This window comes from Rattus norvegicus, chromosome 16 (assembly GCF_021556685.1).
Source record: "Rattus norvegicus strain SHRSP/BbbUtx chromosome 16, alternate assembly SHRSP_T2T, whole genome shotgun sequence".
NCBI lineage: Eukaryota > Metazoa > Chordata > Mammalia > Rodentia > Muridae > Rattus > Rattus norvegicus.
This window is the reverse complement of record NC_141549.1, coordinates 78,211,176-78,236,759: the sequence shown is the minus strand read 5'-3', so window position 1 is coordinate 78,236,759 and position 25,584 is coordinate 78,211,176. Positions and strand designations below refer to the sequence as shown.

The following is a 25,584-nucleotide window of genomic DNA, read 5'->3' as shown; positions in this document are numbered from 1 at the left end:
GTGTGTTTGTGATTCCCACCCTGGGCCCTTCGGTGGGAAGGGATCTCATCCTCAGGACACCTCTCCTGCTTTTCCAAACCGAAGTACTTAGTATCAGTAACAGCACCAGCCTTGCTCAGGAAATGGAAAGAGAGCAACACCTGCACACAAAGGGAGGTCACATCCTCCTCAAAGTTTCTGGGCCTAAGGGGGGATGTGAGCTCTAAGTACCCCCTTTTCTGGCTCTGACTCTGATAAAGTGTTGAACAGGGTCCTCACCTGAGGGTAGGTACAGGTGAGTGTATTTGCCTGTTTCTCTTTTGCTAACACCCAACAACTGAGTCTAGGTACTTTATTTTAAAAAATTTATTCCACTGACGGGCTTACGTCCGTGATCAGGTGGATCTGTGTTCGGCTTCAGAGAGCGTCTCCCAGGCTACGTCAAATCTTGGTGATGGCGTCCTGGAGCGGAGCATGGATGAGAGCCAAAGGCAGCATGGAAGACAAGAGGCCAGAGAACAGGGAGGGGCATTGTTATTGTAACCTCTCTGGGATAGCGAGTCCCCATGAGAACCATGTCACTCCTTCTAAGGACAGTGCCCCAGTGACCTAATTAACTTACACTTATCTACACATACTTTTGGTTTACTTTTGATTTGCTGAGACAGAGTCAGTCTGAGACCGGATTGGGCTGGTACTCATTGTGTAGCACAAGCTGGCCTGAAACTCTCTCCCTGAGGACTGTGGCAGGGATGGGTCACCACGGCAGGACTTTAAGCCCTACATTTTAAAGGTTCCATCATATCTCGCACTGAGGGCCAAGAGTCTAGCAGAGTAAGAATCAAGGGTAACTCACCAAATTCATTCTTTACCTAGACGGTTTCTTTTCTCCAAAGCATGCCCGACTTCATTGGATCTTACACATCCTTTTGGCAGCTCTGCATTTTCCAGAAATTAATTTACTATTGTGTGAGAGTTGATCTGCTAAGCACTCACTCTGTTGGGAAAGTAGATTTTTTCCCCCTCTGGAATGTTCTTCCACATATATTATGAATGTTCCAGATAAGTCTTCTGCACAAAACCCTTCACTGTCTCCTTTGGTTTTAGGACAAACTTAAGGCCTACTGATAGTAGATATCTGCACTACAAATATGCATAGCTATTGTGCCACAAATGATTATGGAAAAAAATAAGAATTTTACCATCTTCAAAATCCTTATATATGTATAAGCTTGAGAGATTTAATGACAGGTTGCACCTAATTTTTTTTTGTTTAGTAATGAATTACCCTGAGCTTATCCCTGGAAACCTAAACAACCCTGATATAAGAACCTACTAGAAGAAATCAAAATTGACCTGGTTTCTTCTATGACATTTAGTATCTCTTGGGGTAGTTAATTTATCCCACAAAAGCCACTAATAGCTGTTATCAATCAATTAACTAAGAACTGGTAGATAAAACTTGTAAACATGCATGTTATATCTACAACCTTACTATAGGAAGAAGGGGTGGATGGTTGTAGATTTTCTGGAATCGGGGATCCTTGAGATGGAACACGAAGGAAAGTGATGGACACCTAAGAAGAAAGGAAAAAGAACCTTCCAGGCAATAAGGCAGGGTGCTTTCTCTGCCTTGCCTTCAGTAAAAGACTTAGACAAAAGGGTAATCAGCTGTCCCACAAGTCACTCAATGGAGCATGGAAAATAGTTCTCCCTTAAGGCTGTTTCTGAGCACTAGAATGGGTTTTACTCTCCTTAATAAAGGAGCTGGGCTCCGTTACTGTACCTCTCCCATCTCACCTTCATTGCTGCCTGGAGACATGAGAATCTTTTCCTTAATTGTTGCCGGGCTTGTTCTTCTCATTCAACTTCACCCAGGTAAGAAGGAAGTCGCTGGAGAGGCAGTGTTGGCAACTTAATTGGGTCTGTCCTTGGAAACCAAGCTAACTTCGGGGAAACCTCATCCCTCATCTCAGTGATCTGTAAGTCTGGGGCCTTACGTTATTCCTAGCGAAACATTGTTCCTAACTGAGGAACAGAAGACTCAGGTTGCACTGACTCCGATCAGTTCTGACTAGAGCACCTGGGCCACTTCTCCAGTCAATCTATGCAGGGATTTGGACTTCTTCATTCCTTTAGATCCTTCCCCTGGTTTTCAAATCTCAACATATGTCAGCACATGACAAAGTGACTGCTTTAAAATGGCAAAAAAAAATCAACATTTTCCATGTCTTGGTAGTTGGTTCAGATAGCTGACTGTGAGATCATTTCAAACCTTTTTGGGGGGACCTCGTATATAATAAATAATAACCTAAATAATAACCTAATTAAAACTGCTACCATCTGGATTTGTTTGCACTTGAGATTCAGGGTGCTTTAAACAGATCTGTTTGTGCAGCATAGCCTACAGCCAACAATACTCTGGTTAGCCCCCTCAAATACCCTTGCTCCATGCTCCCTGTATTCCCATCCTAACCGCATAACTCCCAAGTGTCTAACCATCTTGTGTACGTGTGTCAACACCAGAAGCTCTAGGGAGACAAGAGACCCTGACAGTGTGTTCTTAACATTTGCAAGACTTTGTCTCCAGCTGTATTCACTTGGCTATACAAAAATAAGCAGAGATTTTTAATTAAAGCAGAGCCTTTGTCCTTAATTGTCTGGAAATAGACTGCCATACAATATCTGTTAGTAAATAATAGATTCCCCAAAAGAGTAAAATCATTCGAAACCTTTGATGTGTAGTTACATAAGTGAGTGAGGAAAGAGTGTATGCATAGGCTGTAATATAAACCCATTTGCCTAAAAGCCATAATGCCAAGTACTGAGAAGCAGGTGCTGGGCAAACCACACTCTAACTGGGAGATGCAGAAAAATGAGAAGCTGGTTTACATGAACCTTTGCTCAGAGGCAGAACAAAACATAAGGAGCACGCAGGAAGCAGCCCGTGGTGAGCTCTCCCAGGGACGGTGTGTACTGAGCTCTCCCTGGCGGACCAGGCTCCCAGTTAAGTTTTTGAACTCTGTGCTTACATTTCTCATCTGCAAGTGCCAATAAGGAGAGCACTGTTGATTGATTTTATACCCGAAACATTAAGATCCTACGATATCGGGCACGGATTATTGTTGGCCTGCCTATAGTATTAATTGTACTGTCTTTATATTTTGGTCTACGTCAGACACTAGAGGTGAAAAAAGAAAATCTTGTTAGGAAGGTTGTTTCTTCGAGTTGGGAAGTAGATTGCTGCATTCCTAGGAAGAGAGAGAGTCTCTTTCCATATGAGTTAGCTGCTTGGAACAGAGGGATTACATTATGTGCGACTTTTCCAGATGATTGCTAAGGGCACTGATTGCACTTATCAGGAGTCTTATTCTCTCTCTCTCTCTCTTTCTCTCTCTCTCTCTCTCTCTCTCTCTCTCTCTCTCTCTCTCTCTCTCTGGTTAAGTAATGAAGTGTTCACTTTTTGACCTAGTAAAAGATTACTAGATAACTAACAGTTACTCTCTCCCCCTAGCCAAGGGCACACTGTACAGAAGGTTCCTCTGTAAAAAGATGAAAGGACGATGTGAAACTGCCTGCCTCTCCTTTGAAAAAAAGATCGGGACCTGCCGAGCTGACTTAACACCACTATGCTGCAAGGAGAAAAAGAAACACTGAATTCTCAGCCCCAACCATGAGCAGGATCTCAGAAGAAACGTCTCCGGGCTGTCCCTCACTGGCCTCTTCTCCAGTTCTGGACTTTGTGAAGTCAGATCCATCGAGTGTCTAGGACAGCAGAAAGTGGCCTCCCTGGGTCTGACCTTCTGTGGGGCTGACACTATCTCCTGTAAATGAAGTCCATACAATACACTCTCTTTCTGTCACAGTCCATGCATTGTTCCACTGGCTGACAAAAGTAAGAAAACCCATAAAAGCAGGTCAGATGGAAGGTTCGCCCGTGACTCGGACGAGCTGCCTTCTCTAGTTCTCTCCCTAGCTTTAAGCGGATCTTTGACAATGGGTCTTCCTCTCAGATTTCTGATACCTGAAAATAGAAGGAACTTGACCCTCACAGTAAATGGGTCACCTGCTAGACACAGATGGCTTCAGCAATAGCCCCGACACACATTGTGAGAAATCACTTGGGCTGACTTCCATACGCTGACTGGACTGAAACATGGCCTTCCACACAGAACAGAGCTCCTATCAAAATGCGGGTTGGCTGTAGAGTAAACATGTCTCACACTGGTCATGTATGGAGAGAACTTAAATCATAGCCTGTGTGGACAGCACAGTCCTCAGAAGCCATGAACTCAGTGCCTAACTAGAGAGGAGCCCATGTTCAATCTAGGATTTACTACACTTATAATTTAAGACTTCTGGCTTTTCCATCGCATGTTCTTAGCCTGTCCATTAATGTTTGAGGCGAAAATGGAAGAACGAAGGCCTGGGATATAGGTGTGGCAGTTCTTAGCAGCCAAAGTGGAAGGAGAGGAGAAAACAATCAGCCACAAAGAAAAACAAGTAGACACTTCCCCCCAAATGCCTCCCACAGAGACATGGCACACTCTGGCTTGCCCTTCACTCTAAGTCACCAGAACTGGGAGTCCAGTGTATATCACAGGCCACTTTTAGCGTGAAGCTTTCATCCTCCTCCTGGATGTAAAGAAAAGTTCCCTAGGTACAAGCTGCAAGACTTCCTAGCCAACTCCGATAAGCTTGCTTCCTGCAAAGATGAAAATAAAAGAACCAAATAAAACTATTTTCTCAAAGAAGACATGTTTTTGAAAATGTTTTAAAATAAGAGATAGGAGCTGGGATGATGGCTATACATTTAAGAGTGCTTACTGCTCCCGAAAGGTTCACTTTCCATTCCCAGCTACCAGACCGGGCAGCACACAACTTCCTGGGGCTCTAGTTTCAAAGGCCTGATGACTTCTTCAGGCCCCCTTAGGCACCTGGATGTCCAAGGAACATGAAAACCCACAAAGGCACACAATGTACAGATAAGTACTAATGAATAAATGAATTTTAACATAAGAAAGAAAGCATGTTCTCGAGACTTATTCTGGTGTACATACTTGTCTCTGTGATTTTATATTTACTCTCAAAACTATGCCAAAAGAGATCATGGGATCTCTGACCTGATCGAGGAAATTCTGTCTCAGATGAACCTAAGGGAGCATCTGTCATCACCTTTACCCTTCTTATTTCTTCCTTTAGCTTTTCTTTCTTTCAGTGTCCAATGGATAGAAACACGATGCACGTTTTCCCAGTTTTCAAACTCTTGTCTTCTCTACAGTTTGTGGAATAGTCTACTGTCACCAAGCTAATAGAATTTGTCTTTATAAAGAAGCCACTGGTGCTAGAGAGATGGCTCCACATAAGAGCACTGAGTGCTCTTCCAGAGGTCCTGAGTTCAATTCCCAGCAATCACATGGTGGCTCAAAACCATCTGTAATGGGAGCCGATGCCCTCTTCGGTTGTGTCTGAAAACAGCCTATATATAATCAAACTTAAAAAAAAATAAGCTACTGTTTTCTTCACAAAGGCACAGGTTGCTGACAACAGTCTAGGACCTGCATTTGTCTTCCTGGCCTTTTCTGAGATGGCCTACAATGTGGTTTGCAACACACACACACACACACACACACACACACACACACACACACACACACACCTTTTCCATTCTCACTAGATCTGAGGGTACCTCCTCTGCTGAATTCCCCACTCACTCTGTCTCTGCTGGTGTTTTCTTCCTGCTGTAACTGCATTGCCTGCATTTGCCCATCTTATTACACTCACTACCTTGAAGTCCCCACTCAAACCTGTCGAGTGTCATTGGGTGTGATAGCATTTATTTGTCAACGTTTCTGAGCTCCAGGTTCTCTACCTACTGCCCAGGGTGGGGAATGGCTGGCTTGGAAAATGGGCTTAGATAACTCTTGGAGGTGACAGAACTATTGTGTATCTTAATTTTGGAAGTAGCTGTATAATCATAAATCTGTTGACTCTGTATGACAACCATGTGCAAACACACACATACACAAAGTGTGCACATATGTCTAAACTGTATCTTCACATGTCACATTTGAGATAAATAATATCATGCCTTGTATTTATGTCTACAATACTAAAAGTTTACCAACTATAATGAGCTTCTATGTAGTACACTCCTGAATATGTTGTAAATTAATTTGAAACTGATTTTTTTCAAATAAATATGGTCTTTCAGAAACAGATACCATAAAGAAAATAGTTTATAGGATTTTAGGAAGTGGGGTGGAGCATGCTGTCTGCAGACACTGAAATTATTCACTCTCAATATGAGAAGGAATCATATAGATAATTCTTCTCAATGATTGCATTTCAAAGAGAAGACGTTTATGACTGCCTACTGTCCTGGTGAAGCTCAGGTCACAGAGTCAGTTAGGTGTCAGTGCCAAAACGACATCTTACTACCTTAATTTTAGTACCTTGTCCCTCTCCCTGCAACCCACACGAGTTAATCTGTGCAGGTTGTCTTTGATGACTGTTAAAGAGCTGCTACTACAGGGAGCCAGTGCTTGAGAATAAAGATCTACAGTGTTTATGAGCTTAAGACCTAAGAAAGTAAGTCTCCCTGGTTGTCAGCTTATATTGACATGTTTCTTGATTACCTTCAAATATCATCAGGTTATAGCATTTTAATAATTTTGTCCATTTTAAGGAATGTGTGTTTTACTATTAATCTGTATTTGATTTTAAATGTAATTCTGGCCTGTGACAATAAGAAGCTTATCTGTGGCGAATACCTGTCACAGCCTCCACCCTGACAGGTCTCCAGGAGGGAAGGGCTAGATCCTGGTATCTACCAGGACCAGGGATTGTCCAGCACTGGGGAATTATACAGTCATTACCATGATCCTTTCTTAGCTCACATCCCACTGGGATTTACATACCAGGGCACATGTACAACAGTGCCCAACGGTCATAGTAGACTCTAAGGGTGAGAAACTTGACTAAAGACTCTTCAGGTAGATGATAAAGATGGTGGGTCTTCTCCCCTGTTATAGTCTTATAGCTCATAAGGAAGAAATGTTAACTGGAGACTTTGGGGACATGATCAGGGAAGATGCTATGGCCATGGGGAGCAACTTCTCATGTAAGTGGCATTTAAGCATTTGCCTGTGAGTGCAAGTAGCTCCAGAATGTTGCCTTCCAGGAGTAGTAGAAGGGTTCATCACCTGGAGGATTTAAGAGGAAGCTTCCGAGAGATATTACTAAGCAACCAACAGAGTAAATACTCTCTAAGTCAAAAAACCAAGAAGTGCTTCTGGTTTTTGCCTGTACCCAGAGCTGATCCAGTCCCACATCTCTCTGTTCCCAAATACAATCAGGGAAAGAGCTAGACTCTCAGAAGTGCAGACAACCCTGAGAGCTCAGGGGAGACCACCACTTCTGCTCACATTCCTGGTCCAAAAGGAACTCACCTAGAGCCCTCTGGACACAGGAACCTAGGAGCAGTCAGGGACAAGATCCTTCTAGTCTCTGCCTGCACCCAGAGCTGAAAGTCAATCTCCAGGAGCTTTGACACCTTTAAAAGTAGAGGTAAGACCACCACTTCTGGTCTGAGAAACCTGCCTGGAGCCCTGAGGACACAGGAGCCCAGGAGCAGTCTGGGACAGGATCCTTCCAGTTTCTGTCTGCACCCAGAGCTGACCCTGTGACACAGCTCTCTGTACCCAGATCCCACTGGGAGAAAGCCAGTCTCCAGAAAGGCTGACACACATGCTTAACAGGAGGGTCAAGCCACTGTCAGAGACAGCAAGACCAACTAACACCAGAGACAACCAGATGGTGAGAGGCAAGTACAGGAACCTAAGTAACAGAGAACAAGATTACTTGATGTCATCACAGCCCAGTTCTCCCACCAAAGCAAATATTGGATATCCAAATATACCAGAAAAGCAAGATTAGGATCTAAAATCACATCTCATGATGATGATAGAGGACTTTAAGAAGGACATAAATAACTCCCTTAAAGAAATACAGGACAACACAGATAAACAAGTAGAAGCCCTTAAAGAGGAAACACAAAAATTCCTTAAAGAATTACAGGAAAACACAACCAAACAGGTAAAAGAATTGAACAAAACCATCCAGTATCTAAAATTGGAAATAAAAACAATAAAGAAATCACAAAGGGAGACAACCTGGGAGATAGAAAACCTAGGAAAGAGATCAGGAGTCATAGATACAAGCATCACCAACAGAATACAAGAGATAGAAGAAAGAATCTCAGGGGCAGAAGATACCATAGAAAACACGGACACAACTGTCAAAGAAAATATAAAACGCAAAAAGCTCCTAACCCAAAACATCCAGGAAGTCCAGGACACAATGAGAAGATCAAACCTAAGGATAGTAGGTATAGAAGAGAGTGAAGACTCCCAAAATAAAGGGCCAGTAAAAATATTCAACAAAATTATAGAAGAAAACTTCCCTAACCTAAAGAAAGACATGCCCATAAACATACAAAAAACCTATAGAACTCCAAATAGATTGGACCAGAAAAGAAATTCCTCCCATCACATAATACTCAAAACAGAAAATGCACAAAACAAAGAAAGAATATTAAAAGCAGTAAGGGGAAAAGGTCAAGTAACATGTAAAGGCAGACCTAACAGAATTACACCAGACTTCTCACCAGAGACTATGAAAGCCAGAAGATCCTGGGCAGATGTCACACAGACCCTAAAAGAACACAAATGCCCCCCTAGGCTACTATATCCAGCAAAACTCTCAATTAAAATAGATGGAGAAACCAAGATATTCCATGACAAAACCAAATTTACACAATATCTTTACACAAACTAGCCCTACGAAGGATAATAGATGGAAAACCCCAACACAAGAAGGGAAACTACACCCTAGAAAAAGCAAGAAAGTAATCTTCTTGCAACAAACCCAAAAAGAAGAGACACACACAAACATAATTACACATCTAAAAACAAAATTAACAGGAAACAACAATCACCATTCCTTAATATCTCTTAACATCAATGGACTCAATTCCCCAATAAAAAGACATAGACTAACAACCTGGATACAGAAAGAGGACCCAGCATTTTGCTGCATACAGGAAACACACCTTAGTGAAAAAGACAAACATTATCTCAGACTAAAAGGCTGGAAAACAATTTTCCAAACAAATGGTCCAAAGAAACAAGCTGGAGTAGCTATTCTAATATCGAATAAAATCGACTTTCAACAAAAAGTTATCAAAAAAGATAGGGAAGGACACCTCATATTCATCAAAGGAAAAAAATTCACCAAGATGAACTCTCAATCCTGAATATCTATGCTCCAAATGCACTTGGAAAGGGGTGGGTGGTTGGGTGGGGGAACGCCCTCATAGAAGAAGGAGGAGAAGGGATGGGATAGGGAGTTTATGGACAGGAAACCAGGAAAGGGGATAACATTTGAAATGTAAATTTAAAACAGCCAATAAAAAAAGAAGCAAAATATTTGTGTGTGTGTGTGTGTGTGTGTGTGTGTGTGTGTGTGTGTGATGTCTCTGTTGATGGCTAGTAAGTTGAGTGCCATTTTACATACTATACATAGCTGAACTCAAGACTAGATCTAAAACAGTGGCATCATAAAACTTTAAATTTGATGTTATCAGATACTGAGTTAATGAGCAGAAGCTCACTATTCAAGGAACATGTGTGATTTACAAAATTCAACCTCACAGTATTATTTGAATATTTTCTTCACATTTTTGTGGCCCCATTTTAATATTATAATCCTCTATAACATTTTGCATTTCAGATATTCAAATTATTTAGCCCAAAATTTTTATTTCATTCCATTTTATAATTTATATTCTATCTTTCCATTAGTACTTCCATTTTATGATATACAATTCTATTGGTATCTTTGAGGCAGCCTTCCAGAGTTTCTCTGAGGGCTATGACTGTTTAAAAGCTTTTCCCCCTTGTCAAAGAAAAAAATAGTCAATGATACTAAAAGTATTACAGAGTATAACTTCTCTTAGGGATTTACTGCTATGAACAGACACCATGACCAAGGCAACTCTTATAAGGACAACATTTAATTGGGGCTGACCTTCAGATTTAGAGGTTGACTCCATTATCACCAAGGTAGGAACATGGCAGCATCCAGGCAGGCATGGTGCAGGAGGGGCTGAGAGTTCTATGTCTTCATGTGAAGGCTACTAGCAGAATATTCCCTTCGAGGCAGCTTGGAGTAGGGTCCTAAAGCCAATGCCCACAGTGTCACACCTACTCCAACCAGGCCACACCTACTCTAACAGAGCTAAACCTAATAGTGCCATTCCCTGAGCTTAGCATATACAGATTATCACATTCCACTCCCTGGCCCCCATAGGCCTAATCAAACACATGAGTCTATGGGGGCCATATCTAGACTTAGCATAATAAGATGTACATTTAGTCCAACTTCCAAAGTCCCCATAGTCTCAACAATGTTAAGAGTCCAAAGTTCAAAGTCTCTTCTGAGATCTATCCAATCACTTAACTGTAATCCACAAATCAAGACAAGAAACCAGCTGGGCAAACTCCAAACTCTGCCTTTCCAATTCTACTCCCCGCTAGCAATATTCCTCAGGAGATACCCTATGGCTCTGGCATCTCAAATATCTTGAGGTCTCCAAGACAGCTTCAATGTTACAGCTTCTTGCTTCAATGTCTGGGATCCGCACATGATCTTCTGGGCTCCTTGAAAGGGCTGGTGTCACCTCTCCAGCTCTGCCCTCTGTAGCACTCTAAGCTCAGGTTGATGCACTCCACTGCTGCTGCTGTTTTTAGTGACAATTCTTTGGTACTGGTATCTTCAATATGCTGGGGTCTTCTGCTACAACTAGGCTTCACCAATAGCCTCTCATAGAGTTTCTTCATGATACCAAGCCTCAACTTCTTTGCATGACCCCTTCAATTCTGGGCTGTCAACTGCAACTGAGGCTACACCTTCACCAATGACCTTCTATGGCCTCTCACAGGGCCAAGCCTCAGCTGCTCTTCATGACCCCTTCATGTCTTCAAAACCGTCACTATCTGGGTGATTCTTACACATTACCAAGTCCAGCTGCAGCATGAGGTACAACCTTGGCTATCTCTGGAACACAGCTTCTTTGTGCTCTCATAAAACTCTTCCCAGAAGACTTCACCTCAGTGGTCTTGTCTTAATCACCACTAATTACTTAACTCCAGCTGACCAGTATCAATTGTCCCAGTCGTCCTTTTCATTCTTGACTCTAAAGCCAGAGCCACATGGCTGAAGCTGCTGAGTTCTGCTGCTTGCAGGAGTTGGAAAATGGCCCCTTGTTCTATTACACAACCACCAGCTTTCTCTTTTCCAACTCCTTCACTGAAAAGTACTGAAAAGTGGGAAACCACAAGAGACAACAGAAGGGCCAACGAATGGAAAAATCTCTGAGAGAAGAGAAAACGTAGGACAAGTAGATTCTTCTGATTAAGACCACATTACAAGATTCTTAGTGAGGAGAAGCTAAGATTGGAAAATAAGGCAATCCCACCCTCTAGTGGCTAGTCACAAAATAACCCTTCCTTTGCAAGATGCTTTTTGGTCATAGCATTTCTTCTCCCTTTCTCAATAAACGTTTTAACAGCACTACTGCCCGTCCTGTGCTTCTGCCCTTTGCTATCTGGATAGTTGGGTTACACACATGGGATGAATGACAGAGTGCTGAACCCACGAGGGTCAAACCCTTTTGAGATAAATGTGAACAATGGAAATGTTTAGGAAAATGCCCCTTAATTAAGTCTATCTATTGAAATAATAACTGGTATTTCAAGAAAGACGTGAAAACTACACATGATTCCAGTAGATCATAATTGCGAAGCTAAAATCAGTTTTTTAAACAAGCTTAGCTCTGTCAGAAAGGTGAGAATATTTCTGAAGCTGGACAGATACCTCTGTCAAAAAGCGATTGACTCCCTGTAAAGACCTGAACCTGAGCCCAAGCCCCAGAACGCACACTTAAAAGCCAAGTATTCACAAGCCCATACCCATGATCCCAGGGCTGGGAAAGCAGAGACAAATGTATTCCTGGGGCTCAGTGATAGCTCAGGCTAGCACATGTGGTCAGAGACAAACTGCTGAGAGATTCCATCTCCAAAGAAAGAGGATAAGGTCTAAGGAATGACAGTTGACAATCTCTGCTGACTGCCATGTGAGTGCCACATGTGTTCTGACACACATACACAAACACCTGCATGGGCCTGCATGGACACACTCACACAACTAACATGAGTCGTTTTGTGTGTAAACCAGGACAAATTATCATTGAGAAGAAAGCACATGATTTTACACTTAATACATGTGTTTAAAAAAAAAACAGCTGTGAATTCCTCTTCCTGCTGTGACCTCTGGGGCACAACCAGCTGTCCTGAGCAGCTGGCTCTCTCCCGGAGCTCCATTTTCCCATCACCTTGCCATCCAGTACATCAGGCCTGCAACACAAGAAAAATCCCTCCCCCTCCCCCACACAACCCCATCAGTAATCAGCTTTGTTCTTCGGAGCTCATCTAACTTGTAGGAAACATCCACTGTCCCCTGAATTCCATTATCCGGCCTAAAGCTGCCACATAGAGACCTGCTGTCCCAGGAACAGCCAGGTAGTCCAGTCTTCCCAACACCCGGGACAACAGGAATACACATGGATAATCAGGCAGTTAAAAGTCAACATAGGAACACAGTCAACAAGGACAGAGCAACATCGTACCTTCGGAGCACAGCTATCCTACTACAGCAAGCCCTGGGTGTCCTAACACAACCGAAGCACAAGAAAACAACCTCCAACCCAATCTTATAACGATGCTACTGGCCTTTAAAGAGGAAATGAATAAATTTTTTTTGAACAAACACAGGAAAATACAAATGATCAGGTAAAGGAAATGAGTAAAACTCCTGAGGACCTGAAAATTGAAATAGAAGCAGTAAGGAAAACACAGACCGAGGGAATCCTGGAGGTGAAAAACCTAGGGAAGAGAACAGGAACAACAGGAACAACGTCAGCAATAGGAAGAGGAAAAGAGAATCTTAGGAAGGACAGATACAGTGTAAGACAATGATACATCAGTCAAAGAATATGTCAGAGCTAAAAAAAAATCCCTGACCCAAATCATCCAAAAAATCTGGGATACCATGAAAAGACCTAACTTAAGAATAATAGGAATAGAAAAAAGTGATGAGTTCCAACCCAAGGACCAGAAAATATTTTCAACTAAATCATAGACAAACATTCCTCAACCCAAAGAAAGACGTACCTATAAACTTACCAGAGGCTTACAGAACCATAATTAGATAGTCGCAAGAGAGGATGATTGAGTCTTTCTCAGAAGAGGAATAAAATACATATCCCGGGTGAGGCACAAGGTTGCTTCTGATTTCTCGCTATTACCAATAAGCTGCTGTGGGCATAGCTAAACAAGTGCCCTTGTGAGATAGTGGGGAATCTTTGATTATATGCCCAGGAGTGGTATAGCTGGGTCTTGTGGTAGAACTAGTCTCAATTGTCAAAGAATGGCCAGACTGATTTCCAGACATAAGGCCTTCCAAACACTTTGATCTTGTAGGACTAATACTTTATGTTTGTATCAGCTCTCTGAAGTGAAGTGAAATCACTCAGGCTGTGGAGATCCACATTAGCTATCCAGAATCTGGAGCCTAGGTAGATTAAAAACTTGGTAGTGGGGAGGAGTCTCAGGTTTCCTGAAAACTTTAGGTGAACTTTATTTGGATGATACAAATGTGTGTGTGTGTGTGTGTGTGTGTGTGTGTGTGTGTGTGTGTGTGTTTTCCACCAAGAAGTATATAATATAACTTTTGTACTTAAAGCTCTCCCCGAGAAAGTTTCAGTGATCCACTGGGACACAGAGGACCCACCCAGTGTACTCTGCCAGCTGGCTAATTTATGTTCATAGACCCATATCCCAGCATTCTTCTCTGGTGGATCCCACACAACATAAAGAATTTGTGATGAAGTCCAGTCCATCGTCTCACCTAGCCTCAGGACTGGCTGACACAAGAGGCCTCCACTTACCCTAGGGTTCTCCTCTTTCAATGAGGGAATATTCTGTTCCTATGAGCCTCTTGGCTTTCTCTGAGCTGTTGGAAATGGGGCAGCTCAATGGCCCCATGTCTTAATGTGTGACTTCATCTATGAAGTTGTTTGGCTTTGATATCCTGAAATGGCAGAAAAACAAGTGTTTTAACCAACGAAATTAAATTTGTGACATGACAGGAAACTGTGATCTTCTGCTGCCCATCACTAAGTAACCATTACCTGCATTTCCACCTCCCAAGCTTAGTCAATCTGAGACTTAAGGGCTTAAATTTGGAACATTCTTGGAACACAGGGGAAGCCAAGGTTCTAACATTTCTTCTGGGTCATCTTATGATACACTTGCATAAAACAAACCATTATTCAAAGGCATTTACCATGTTTAGCCATATGACTTCCACTCTGTATTCCGTGCCTTTAAGTCTTCAATCAAGAATGTGTTGATGCCTTAAGATCAGGTGGTTTTCTTACTTGGCTAATTTGGTTAGATTGAATCACAGAGTTCGTGGCCTAATTGGTTAGATTAAATCACAGATTTCGTGGCCTAGGGGGCACCTTTAAGAACCCAATGCCACACCTTCCTTTCAGTCCCGTTTGAGCCGGCCGTCTGAACGGGGTGCCTCGTGTGCAGCTCCACACACTACAGCTCCGAGAAGCTGCTGAACAGACCACAGACAGAAGGCAGACTCTCAGGAGAAAGTCTTTTATCAGACTATTCTTGAGGAAAGTAGTTAGAAACAGGAGTGTTTTGAAATTAATCTGAAGTTCCGCGATGGATTTCTCACGTAAGGGTAAGGGCATTTCACTGAAATACTACTTTCTCCTTTAGAGTTTGACTGTAGTGAGGGATTCTTAAAGGGACACATTCCCTGAATGTTCCTACTTCAAGTCCCTGAGTCCCTGATGGAATACGCTTGGGAGGTGGGAACAGGAACAGGTTCATTTGCCATAGCCATCACCCGGCCACATATTCTTACAATGTCATCAAACTTAATTCCATTGCTTGAAACTCTTTTTGTTAACTTCTGTTTCAGGAAATCCAAGCCAACGGGTCCACAAAATGAAGTCACAAGTGAAGACCCAGAGCAATCCAGCCACTCCAGCTCCAACGGCCCAGAGAAAGCCAGGGGCCTCATGGAAACAGACTCTTCCACCAGTGAAAGAGGAAGACCCTAGGGTAAGTGGAGATCTGTAGGTGTCAGCCAGCCCTGGGCCTAGGTGAGAGGTGGGCAGGGCTACACCACAAACTCTTTGTGTTTTGTGAGATCCACCAGAGAAGAATGCCCGGATATAGGTTTAGGCCAATAAAGAGCCCTGTGTAGCCAGCTGGGACAGTGCACTGGGTAGCTGGGTCCTCTGGATCCCAGTGGATCACTGAGCCTCTCTCCCAGTGAGTTTCCTGCATGGAAATCAAGTTCTAGGTTGTTGTATTTCAGTTAACAAGAATAGAACATAGTCTCTGGAGAGACCTCTCGTTTAATTCTGATAGGTCTGCCTTTATAAGTTACTTGACCTTTTTCCCTTACTGCTTTTAATCTTCCTTTGCTTTGTGCATTTGCTGTTTTGACTATTATGTGATGGGAGGAGTTTCTTTTCTGATCCAATCTATTTGGAGTTCTGTAGGCTTCTTGTATGTTTATGGGCATGTCTTTCTTTAGGTTAGGGAAGTTTTCTTCTATGATTTTGTTGAAGATATTTGCTGGTCCTTTGAGTTGGGAGTCTTCACTCTCTTCTATATATTATCCTTAGGTTTGGTCTTCTCATTGTGTCCTGGATTTCCTGTATGTTTTGGGCCAGTATATTTTTCCATTTTACATTATCTTTGACAGTTGTGTCACTGATTTCTATGGAATCTTCTGCTCCTGAGGTCTCTCTTCTATCTCTTGTATTCTGTTGGTTTTGCTTGTATCTACACCTCCTTGTCTCTTCCTTTGGCTCTCTATGTCCAGGGTTGTCTCCCTTTGTGCTTTCTTTATTGCTTCTATTTCCATTTTTAATTCCTTCACCTGTTTGATTGTATTTTCCTGGAATTCTTTCAGGAAGTTTTGTGATTCCTCTCTATAGGCTGCTACTTGTTTATTTATGTTTTCGTGCGTTTCTCTAAGGGAGTTCTTCATGTCTTTATTGAAGTCCCCCATCATCATTATCAAATGTGATTTAAAATCAAGATCTTGCTTTTCTGGTGTATTTGGATATTCAGTGTTTGCTTTGGTGGGAGAATTGGGCTCCGATGATGCCGTGTAGTCTTGGTTTCTGTTGCTTGGATTCCTGTGCTTTCCTCTCGCCATCAGGTTATCTCTGGTGTTACCTTGTTCTGCTATTTATCATAGTGGCTAGACCGTCCTATAGGCCTGTGTGTCAGGAGTGCTGTAGACCTGTTTTCCTGTTTTCTTTCAGCCAGTTATGGGAGCAGAGTGTTCTGTTTTCAGGTGTGTAGTCTTTCCTGTTTACTGGTCTTCAGCTGTTCCTGTGGGCGTGTGTCCTGAGCCCACCAGGCAGGACACTTGGAGGAGAAAATTTGATCTTACCTCTAGACCTGGGATGAAATTGCTCATGGGGGGCTGCTTTTGAGCTCTCCGTGAGGGCTGCAACCAGAAGGGCCTGCCCCGCCTTTTTCCCAGGTCCCAGGTGCACCAGGGCCCCAGATGTAATTAGGTGTTTTCCTCTGGAGTCAGAAATGTGGGCAGAGTGTAGTCTCTTCCAGCTTCCCTGGCGTGTCTGCCCTTCTGAAGGTTTAGCTCTCCCTCCCACAGGACTTGGGTGCAGGGCGCTGTTGACCAGTCCCTTCAGATTCCAGCGGTGTCTGGACCGAAGTGGACCTGCAGCTTGCGTGCCCCTATCTTCCAGTTCCCACAGGCTCTATACACTTTCCTCTTAGGCCAGGGATGTGGGCAGGGGTGGGCAGTACTGGTGATCTCTCCTGCTCTGCAGTGTCAGGAGAGCCCACTACTCTGGGTTGTGAGCTCTTGCTCCCATGGGGTTTGGGAGCAGGAATCGGTGGGATTTATTTACATTTCAAATGTTATCCCCTTTCCTGGTTTGCCCTCTGAAAACCCCCATCCCATCACCCTCCCCCTGCTTCTATGAGGGTGGTTACCCACCTACCCACTTATCCACCTACCAACCACCCACCTACCAACCCCTGTATTCCCGTACACTGGGGCATTGAGCTTCACAGGTCCAAGGGCCTCCCCTCCCACTGATGTCCTACAAGACCATCCTCTCCTACATATTCAACTGGAGCCATGGGTTCCTCCATTGTACTCTTGGGTTGGTGGTTCAACCCCTAGGAGCTCTAGGGGCAGGGGTGGGGGGTATGTTTAGTTAATATTGCTGTTCTTCCTGTGGCTTGTAAACCCCTTCAGCTCCTTCAGTCCTTCCCTCAACTCCTCCATTGGGGTCACCAAGTTCAGCCTGATGGTTGGCTGCACGCATTCACATCTGTATTGGTCAGGCTCTGGCAGAGCCTCTCAGGAGACAGCTATATCACGTTCCTATCAGCAAAGCACTTCTTGGCATCAGCAATATTCTCTGTGTTTGCTGGCTGTATATGGGATGGATCCCCAGGTAGGGCAGGCTCTGGATGGCTTTTTCTTCTATTAGTTTAAGTGTACCTGGTTTTATGAGGAGGTCTTGATCCACTTGGTCTTAAGCTTTGTACAGGGCAATAAGAATGGGTCAATTTGCATTCTTCTACATGCTGAACTCTAGTTGAACCTGCACCATTTGTTGAAAATGCTACCTTTTTTCCATTGGATGGTTTTAGCACCTTTGTCAAAGTTCAAGTGACAATATGTGTGTGGGTTTATTTTGGAGTCTTTAATTCTATCCCATTGATCTACCTGCCTGTTTCTCTACCAATACCATACAGTTTTAATCACTATTACTCTATAAAACTGCTTGAGATCAGGGATGGGGATTCCTCCCGAAGTTCTTTTATTGTTGAGGATAGCTTTCACTATCCTGGGTTTTTTGTTATTCCAAATGAATTTGCAAATTGGTCTTTCTAACTCTATGAAGAATTAACTTGAAATTTTGATGGGGATTGCATTGAATCTGTAGCTTGCTTTTGGAAAAATGGCCATTTTTACACTATTAATCCGGCCAATCCATGAGCATCGGAGGTCTTCCCGTCTTCTGAGATCTTCAATTTCTTTCTTTAGAGATTTGAAGTTCATGTCATACAGATCTTTCACTTACTCAATTAGAGCCACATCGAGTTATTTTGTTATTTGCAACTATTGTGAAGGCTGTGGTTTCACTAATTTTTTTCTCAGCCTGTTTATCCTTGGAGTAGAGGAAGGCTACTGATTTATTCAAGACACTTTGGCTAAGTTGTTTATCAGGCTTAGTAGTTCTCTGGTGGAAGAACGTTTGAGGTCACTTAAGTATACTATTGTATCATCTGCACATAATGATATTTTGAGTTCTTGCTTTACAATTTGAATCCCTTTGATCTCCATTTGTTGTCTGATTTCTCTGACTAGGACTTGAGTCCTATATTGAATAGGTAGGGAGAGAGTGGGGAGCCTTGTCTAGTCCCTGATTTTAGTGGGATCACTTCAAGTTTCTCTTCATTTAGTTAGATGTTGGCTACTGGTTTGCTGTATATTGCTTTTACTATGTTTAGGTATGGGCCTTGAATTCCTGATCTTTCCAAGTCGTTTAACATGAAGGTTTGTTGAATTTTGTCCAATGCTTCCTCAGCTTCTAATGAGATGATCATGTGTGGTTTTTTTTTTTTTCCTTTGAGTTTGTTTCTATACTGGATTACCATGCCTGAATTCCTGGGATTAAGCCTACTTGATCGTGATGGATGATTGTCTTGATGTGTTCTTGGATTTTGTTTGTGAGAATTTCACTGACTATTTTTGCATCAATATTCATAAAGGAAATTGGTCTGAGGTTCTCTTTCTTTTTCGCGTCTTTGTGTGGTTTAGGTATACCTATAATAATAGCTTCATAGAAGGAATTCAGGAGTGTTCCTTCTGGTTTATTTTTTGTGGAATAGTTTTGGCAGTATTGATATTAGGCCTTCTACGAATGTCTAATAGAATTCTGCATAATCCCAACTGGTCCTGGGTTGTTTTGGTTGGGAGACTTTTAATGACTGCTTCTATTTCTTTATGGGACTGCTTAGATGGTTTATCTGATCCTGATTTAACTTTGGTACCTGGTATCTGTCTAGAAACTTTCCATTTCCTCCAGGTTTTCCAGTTTTGTAGAATATAGGCTTTTGTGGTAGGATCTGATGATTTAGAATAGGCACATACTGGGTTAAAATTTGGAAATGGGTAAGTGGATTCATCCCTCAATCAGGTGCATTGCCTAACCTCTGGATATGATCTCTATAGGTCCCATTTTCATGGTGCCAGGAGGTAGTGTCTATGGAATGAGTTCTCTGACATGAAGGGTACTTCTATCTTGGAGATAGTTATATAAATGTCTGGGGGTTCCTAAGATCTGGGGCCCTGTTACATTTGTCACACTGATCCATGCTCCTGACCATATCAGAGGTATCAGAGGGCCAGACAAAGGAACTGCTCCCCCTGCATCTGAAGCAGACTGAGAAAAAGCTCAGCTCCTCTTTGGCAGGATTGGTCTGATGGCATATACAGGGTTTCCAGTGTTTCCCCATACATCTCCCAATTATGCTTCTCTCTCCCAGGTTCAAAGAGACAACCAGGTGGAGTTCCAACCCGTGCTTTAGTGAATGTTGTCCTTGGAGAGAACATCAAGGGGTCTTTGAGCCTTGAGGGGGGATTGAGGGTGGAGAGGTCCCTGGATCCCGTTTTGGCTCATAGATCTCTTTTGCTCCTCACAGGTGAAATGCAGAGACTGTGGAGCCTTTGGCCACATTGCAAGAAACAGAAGGTGTCCCATTAAGCGGGGCCTTTTCCTCCTAGTTGCACAGCCTCTGGGAGCCAAGAAGGAGAAAGAGAACATGGATCCTTGCAGGCCTAAGGGTCTACAGAAACTCAGTCAAGCTGCCAGACAGAGGTAAGTGATGGGAATGGATCTGGCAGAAGGGAAGGCTCCAGGTAGGACGGAGCTCATGGGGATACCATGTCTTATCTCCCAGTCTCCAAACAGAAAGGGCCAGAGAGCTAGTAAATGGTCTTCTCACAGGAGAGGGAGAGAGAGAGAGAGGGAAGGAGAAGGGAGGGAGGGAGTATTTGAGACTAAAGACTAAAGTCTTCCCACCATATTGTTTGTCCCACAGGTGTGATGAGCAGCAGAGAAAGACAACCTTCCAGAAATTTCCAACAGAGCTGCAATGGAGTAACCAGCAGGGCACCTTGGCTGTAAGTACAAATACATACCCTGTCCCTGAAAGTCCCTTCCTCTCTGCTCTGCCGCTTGCACCTTCTTCTGCATGGTCTATTTGCTCACCCAGTGTCCTCTGTACACACCAGGCTTCACAAACCCTCTCTGGCAGCAACGATTCATTTGTTCATTTTCATAGTTCAGATGGACTTGGGTTTGGAGGAGTGAGTGAACCTCTGCTTTAGGTCTCCTTTATAGGTCAGCTTACCTGGATGATAGGCAGTTTCCTCCTTGTTTACCCATGTAGGTCTCCAGGTCTTCGCTCCTTCTGAGGTCAGATTAAAAACATGGCCTGTTCTCCAAGCTTTCTGGTGACCTGTGCATATGGCCACAGGCTTTGCTGGTGCCATTTTGAACTGACTTTGTCTGCTCTTTCTATAAAACTAGACTTATGCTAGAGAAGTCTAAGCAGCATGAACACATCCATTTACACCTTCCCAATCTGTTGCCTACATCACTGACCTCAAAGACCATTGTGAGAAACAGATTCAAGGCAAGCAAATGCCTCTTGCCCTGCTTCATATCCCAAGGGAAATTATTAGAATTTTCAAAACTATGCTGTCAATTACATGGTAATTTGATTCTAACTGTTCTTCTAGGACCACAGAAGGATCATGGACATCTTCCTAGCTGTCTCTATGATTATCCATATGTCAATATTTCCCTTCATGTACCTCTTGTCCAAAGACAACACACACACACACACACACAAACACACACACACAGACAGAGATGAGGGGAGGAGACAGAGAGAGAGAGCGAGAGAGAGAGAGAGAGAGAGAGAGAGAGAGAGAGAGAGGGAGAGAGAGAGAGAGCAAGAGAGAGAGAGAGAGAGGGAGAGAGAGAGAGAGCGAGAGAGAGAGCGAGAGAGAGAGAGAGAGAGAGAGAGAGAGAGAGAGAGAGAGAGAGAGAGAGAGAGAGAGAGATTTGGATTATCAGAATAAGGTTCACTTAAACTTTGTAGGGAGACTGAAACTCTCTCCCTTCCACTTTCCAACCCACCATGCTGCAAGTTTTGGATAGCTAATGTGGGTCACCACAGCCTGATGATTTCACAGCAGACTGAGCTGCTCATGCCACCATAAATCCCATGAGCTCCTGGTGTTTTGAAAGCCTTGACTGTCCTTCCATGCTGACAGTGCCCAGCTCATCTTACCATATCTCTATCTTTTCTACAGCAACCACAGATGTCAATCATTCCTGGCTACAGGAAGATATCTGAGCCACCAGTTGAAATGGCTCTTGGGAAGCAGACGTGCCCTGAGAAGCCTGCCCTGCAAAGCTTGGACAGCCCCTTCATCGTACATTCCAGACAGAAGGAAGGTCACAACATGACTGTCCCCAGTGTTGCCAAGCCAGTGTTCAGCCAGGATGGCAGAAAAACAGCCTCAGAAAACCTACTGGATCAAAAGCTACAGGATATCTCGCATCAACACCCTGTTGCCGTCCCCAAAAGGAAAGCAATTAGTGAACTGTTTCACAAAGAGTCAAAGACCCAGGGTCCCAGTAAGAAAATGCAACCTAGCAAGCATCCTGTCATCCACCAAGATAGACAGAAACCAAAACTCAGCTTCTGGGCCCCAGATGAGGAAATGTCCCAGTGCTCCACACAACCTAGCCAGAATCCCCTGAAGAAACAAAGAATAGACTCTACCAATGCACCAGAGGAGAGCCATGCAAGGACTGCTTCCAAGAGCACCCTGGACAGTCTGTCTTATCCCATTGCCAACACACTTGAACTAAAAGATGCAGCTGAAATGAGCAAGAAAATAACAGTCCAGGTGCCCAGCACTGACCAACAACAGCTACATGGCAGGGCTGCTCTGGTCTCAACCAGACCCTGTATTGAGTCTGGCCAAGCCCTCAGAATGATCTTTACCAAACACAGCCATAATTTCTGGAGCTCCAGGTTCCTGACAGTGCCCGCACCACTTCCCATTGAGAAGCAAACGCCTCAGATCGAGAGCCCTGCCTTCCCTGAGGAAGGGGAGGCAGCAGGATCCCAGGTCAAACTGAGTGTCCTCTATGAGGACCTTCAGGTCTCCTCCTCCTCAGAGGACAGTGATGGAGAATAACCTGTCACCTGAAGAACAGATGCCACCTCCCTGCTCAGACTTGCCAGATTCTTTCAAATTGATTGTCCCCCACCTTAACCAAGTAGCTGACATGACTGTATCCTATTAATTTGCTTCCAAATGAGCACCCTCTATGGTGGGTGGGATCACATTCCTTTCCTCTCTTTGCCACTAGCCGCACCTCAGCATGATTCTGGACTCTGAGGTGAGCCTCTGAGAATCACTCTGAAGAAAAGTCACCATTCTCTCCACTCTTGTCATCAGTGACCTCTAGTATGTCCTTTCAGCTACTTCAGTGTTCAAAACTATCTGCCAGTTATCCTATTGTATGAGATTTTCTACTTTCACCAATAAAGTTGCCCTGGAAATTATGTCTGTGCATTCGTGTTCTTGTGACCAGTGCATGAGGTTTCTCATACTCCCTGTGGCCCAATAGCAATCCACAAACCCAAATGATGCTCAACCTACTGCATCAGGTTCGCCATATTGACACTTAGGCCTTTTGACACTGTGCACAGGTATCTCCCACCTGTGATCCTAACACCCTTAAGAGACAGGACAGTCTGTTCTCTCCTTAAACCTCTGCTGTGTTACTGAAGGCTTTGGCTTTGTTAACTCCCAGAAACCCAGGTAACACATACCATACTGTATGAAGCCCTGGTGACTCAGGCTCAGGGTAACCTGGTGACGGACCCTGGCAGTTTTCCCTAGGTTTGCCCTTCTCCCATTGAAACATTAGGATGCTCAACAACACACAGTAACAGCAGGGCTGGAAGTCACATAGCTCATGTTGGCCATATGGTAGACCAAGGCCAGAGGATTGCCTCCATTTCAGGGTTCAGTTAGCCACTGACTGGGCTGTTAGACAAACATTTCTCTAATGTGAGACAATTCACTGTCCCCCACATGTCATCTTAAACTTGTTATCCATCCCTGAGTTCAGGACATTGCAAATTTTCTACATGTGGCTTTTGCATTAAGTGTGATCATGACAACGCCCACAGAAGTGCCTGTGTTTTCCTGTGATTATGTGTTTGAGACAGGGTCTCCCAGTCACTAGAGGTTCAATAACTTTGCTATCTCTGCTGGCTAACAAGCTTCAGTGGTTTGCATCTCTCCAGCCTACTAGCCTGGCAGAGTGCTGACACAGCTACATCTCTAGCTTTCTGTGGATGTTTTCTTCCCCAACCAGCAGCAGCTCGGGTAACTCTGTTTGGGTATCCCATGTGGGATCCTCTCTGGATCCATATAGGTACCACATGGAATGAAACTCTTTTGACTCAGGCCTACATATAATCATCACTTTTATTTCCTTGAATGAAGTAATGAGATGAGAGCCACACCCAAGCTTTATGGATACAATGATTAGGCTGAGCCCAGAAGGTTGTTATCTCAGTTCTAACTCTCCCTAGGACTAGGCCTAAACACTTCTAGCCTTCATACAATCTAATCCTCTTCAAATACAGACCTTGAAGGCTTCAGCTTCCAACCTCCATCTGCTAACTGAGGCCTAGAATGTTTCAGCCTTGTGACTTACTGTGGAATATGCTGATCCTTTCTAGCCTGTTCTCTCTCCAACCTATCCCGGTAAAACTGCTGTGCACACAACCACACCTTCATTGCTCTCCCTGTGCTTCTCTTAAGTAGTCTCTCTTTCCTGTGCTCTTCTCATGAGAGTTGGGTCTGTAGCATCTCTGACACATTCTATCAAATATTTCTGTGTTTGAAAACTTTCCCTCTCAAACATGGCTGTTTTCAAATATGGCTGTTTTCAAACATGGCTGCTTTCAAATATGGCTGCTTTCAAACATGGCTACTTTCAAATATGACCGCTCTCAAACATGGCTGCTTTCAAATATGGCTGCTCTCAAATATGGCTGCTTTGAAACATGGCTCCTCTCAAATGAGGCTACTTCCTTCTACAAAATAACCTTACTTTCTTTGTTAGAGGTTAAAGGTGTATACTAAGGGTGTGTCTGTAGACCAGTCAGGTCCTCTTGTGATCCAGAGTGTCTGCATTCCAGTCAGAGCACATAGGCCTAGAAGGTCTTTTGGATATGATTCCATGTCACAGCAGCCATGTTGCTAAATTAAAATTCCTCTACACCTAGGTTATCCTGATCTAAGCCCTGGCAGATCCCCTAACTCTTTCACTGGAGCCGAAGAAGGTTCAACAACAGGGATTGCCAATAGTGCCAGTGTTCACATATGTGATACCAACAGTACAATAGACCAAGGCCTGAGGATTGCATTCATTTCAGAACTCAAGGGGCTTCTTAGTAACTTTCCAGCCAACTTGAGCTCCAATGTGAAACAATTCACTGTCCTACACCTCAGCTTAACCTCAGTTTTCATCTATGATTCCAGAACTGTGAAACCTTCTAGTAGTTTCTATAGCATGGGTTTTGCAATATATCTGTCCTTGTCAACACCCACTGAAGACTCCTGGACATGCAAGGCTTTAGTGACAGCATCAAATGCTGACTTCATCTTCTCTCTTTTTCTGGCCTTTTGTTCTTTCCTGTTTCTCTCTTCATGGCCACGTGTATATGTGTGTTGCAAATCATGTGAGAATGAAGGAACATCCATGAGCCTCTTAGACTTTCCTTGCAATATCTTGCCCCTCAGCAAGGGGGGACACTGGAAAGACAGACAGTTTGGGTGTCAGCTCTGAATTAAGTAAAACAGTACACTTTCAGCGCCTTTGCCTGGGCTTCCTATAACCACTCACTAGTCACCAAAGGAGGCCAATCAGTGTACCCAAGGTGACCAGCACATCACTCAAGGGCCCCTGTAAGCACTGACGTATGTAACCCTTCCCTTTCATACCTGACTCATGTTTCTCTAGAATGAAATATATTGTTCTGTATAGATAATTCTTCTTAGTATCTTGCTTCCGTGCCAAGGAAACTCAAAGAAAAATTAAACCAGGTTACACAAATTTCTTAGTCAGCTTCTGTGACAGCTAGTCTCCAATGAAGATGGAGAATCAACACCTGCCTCTTCTGGGACTCCATCAGGGTGAGAAGTGTGTGTGCTGATACACACAAACAGATGTTGAAACATCTGCACTCTAATGGCTTCTGCTGACATATTTGTCATATACATTTCCTA

General features: G+C 43.5%; 3 protein-coding genes across 2 annotated transcripts; 2 read left to right on the top strand and 1 right to left on the bottom strand.

The window, feature by feature from the left end:
* Erich1 (glutamate-rich 1) overlaps positions 1 to 25,584 on the bottom strand; it is a gene marked incomplete at its 5' end in the record, with an annotated part of 52,793,804 nt that overhangs the window by 5,427,604 nt on the left and 47,340,616 nt on the right.
* Defb13 (defensin beta 13) lies at positions 1,764 to 3,861 on the top strand. The gene is given in 2 exon segments (NM_001037503.2): positions 1,764 to 1,857; positions 3,494 to 3,861. Coding segments are annotated over 2 exon segments (201 nt in total). The 5' UTR covers positions 1,764 to 1,799; the 3' UTR covers positions 3,637 to 3,861.
* Positions 15,129 to 22,873, top strand: Fam90a1l4 (family with sequence similarity 90, member A1 like 4). Its single transcript, XM_087589554.1, has 4 exons — positions 15,129 to 15,245; positions 19,893 to 20,068; positions 20,292 to 20,373; positions 21,574 to 22,873. Exons 1-4 carry the CDS (start codon positions 15,129 to 15,131, stop codon positions 22,468 to 22,470), a joined length of 1,272 nt encoding a protein of 423 aa, XP_087445680.1. The 3' UTR covers positions 22,471 to 22,873.

Excerpts from the sequence above, each read along its gene's own strand:
- Fam90a1l4 (XM_087589554.1), top strand. The coding sequence starts at position 15,129 with ATGAAGTCACAAGTGAAGACCCAGAGCAATCCAGCCACTCCAGCTCCA. Across the intron at positions 15,246-19,892 it reads TGAAAGAGGAAGACCCTAGG|GTGAAATGCAGAGACTGTGG; the intron begins GTAAGTGGAGAT and ends TGCTCCTCACAG. Across the intron at positions 20,069-20,291 it reads AGTCAAGCTGCCAGACAGAG|GTGTGATGAGCAGCAGAGAA; the intron begins GTAAGTGATGGG and ends TTTGTCCCACAG.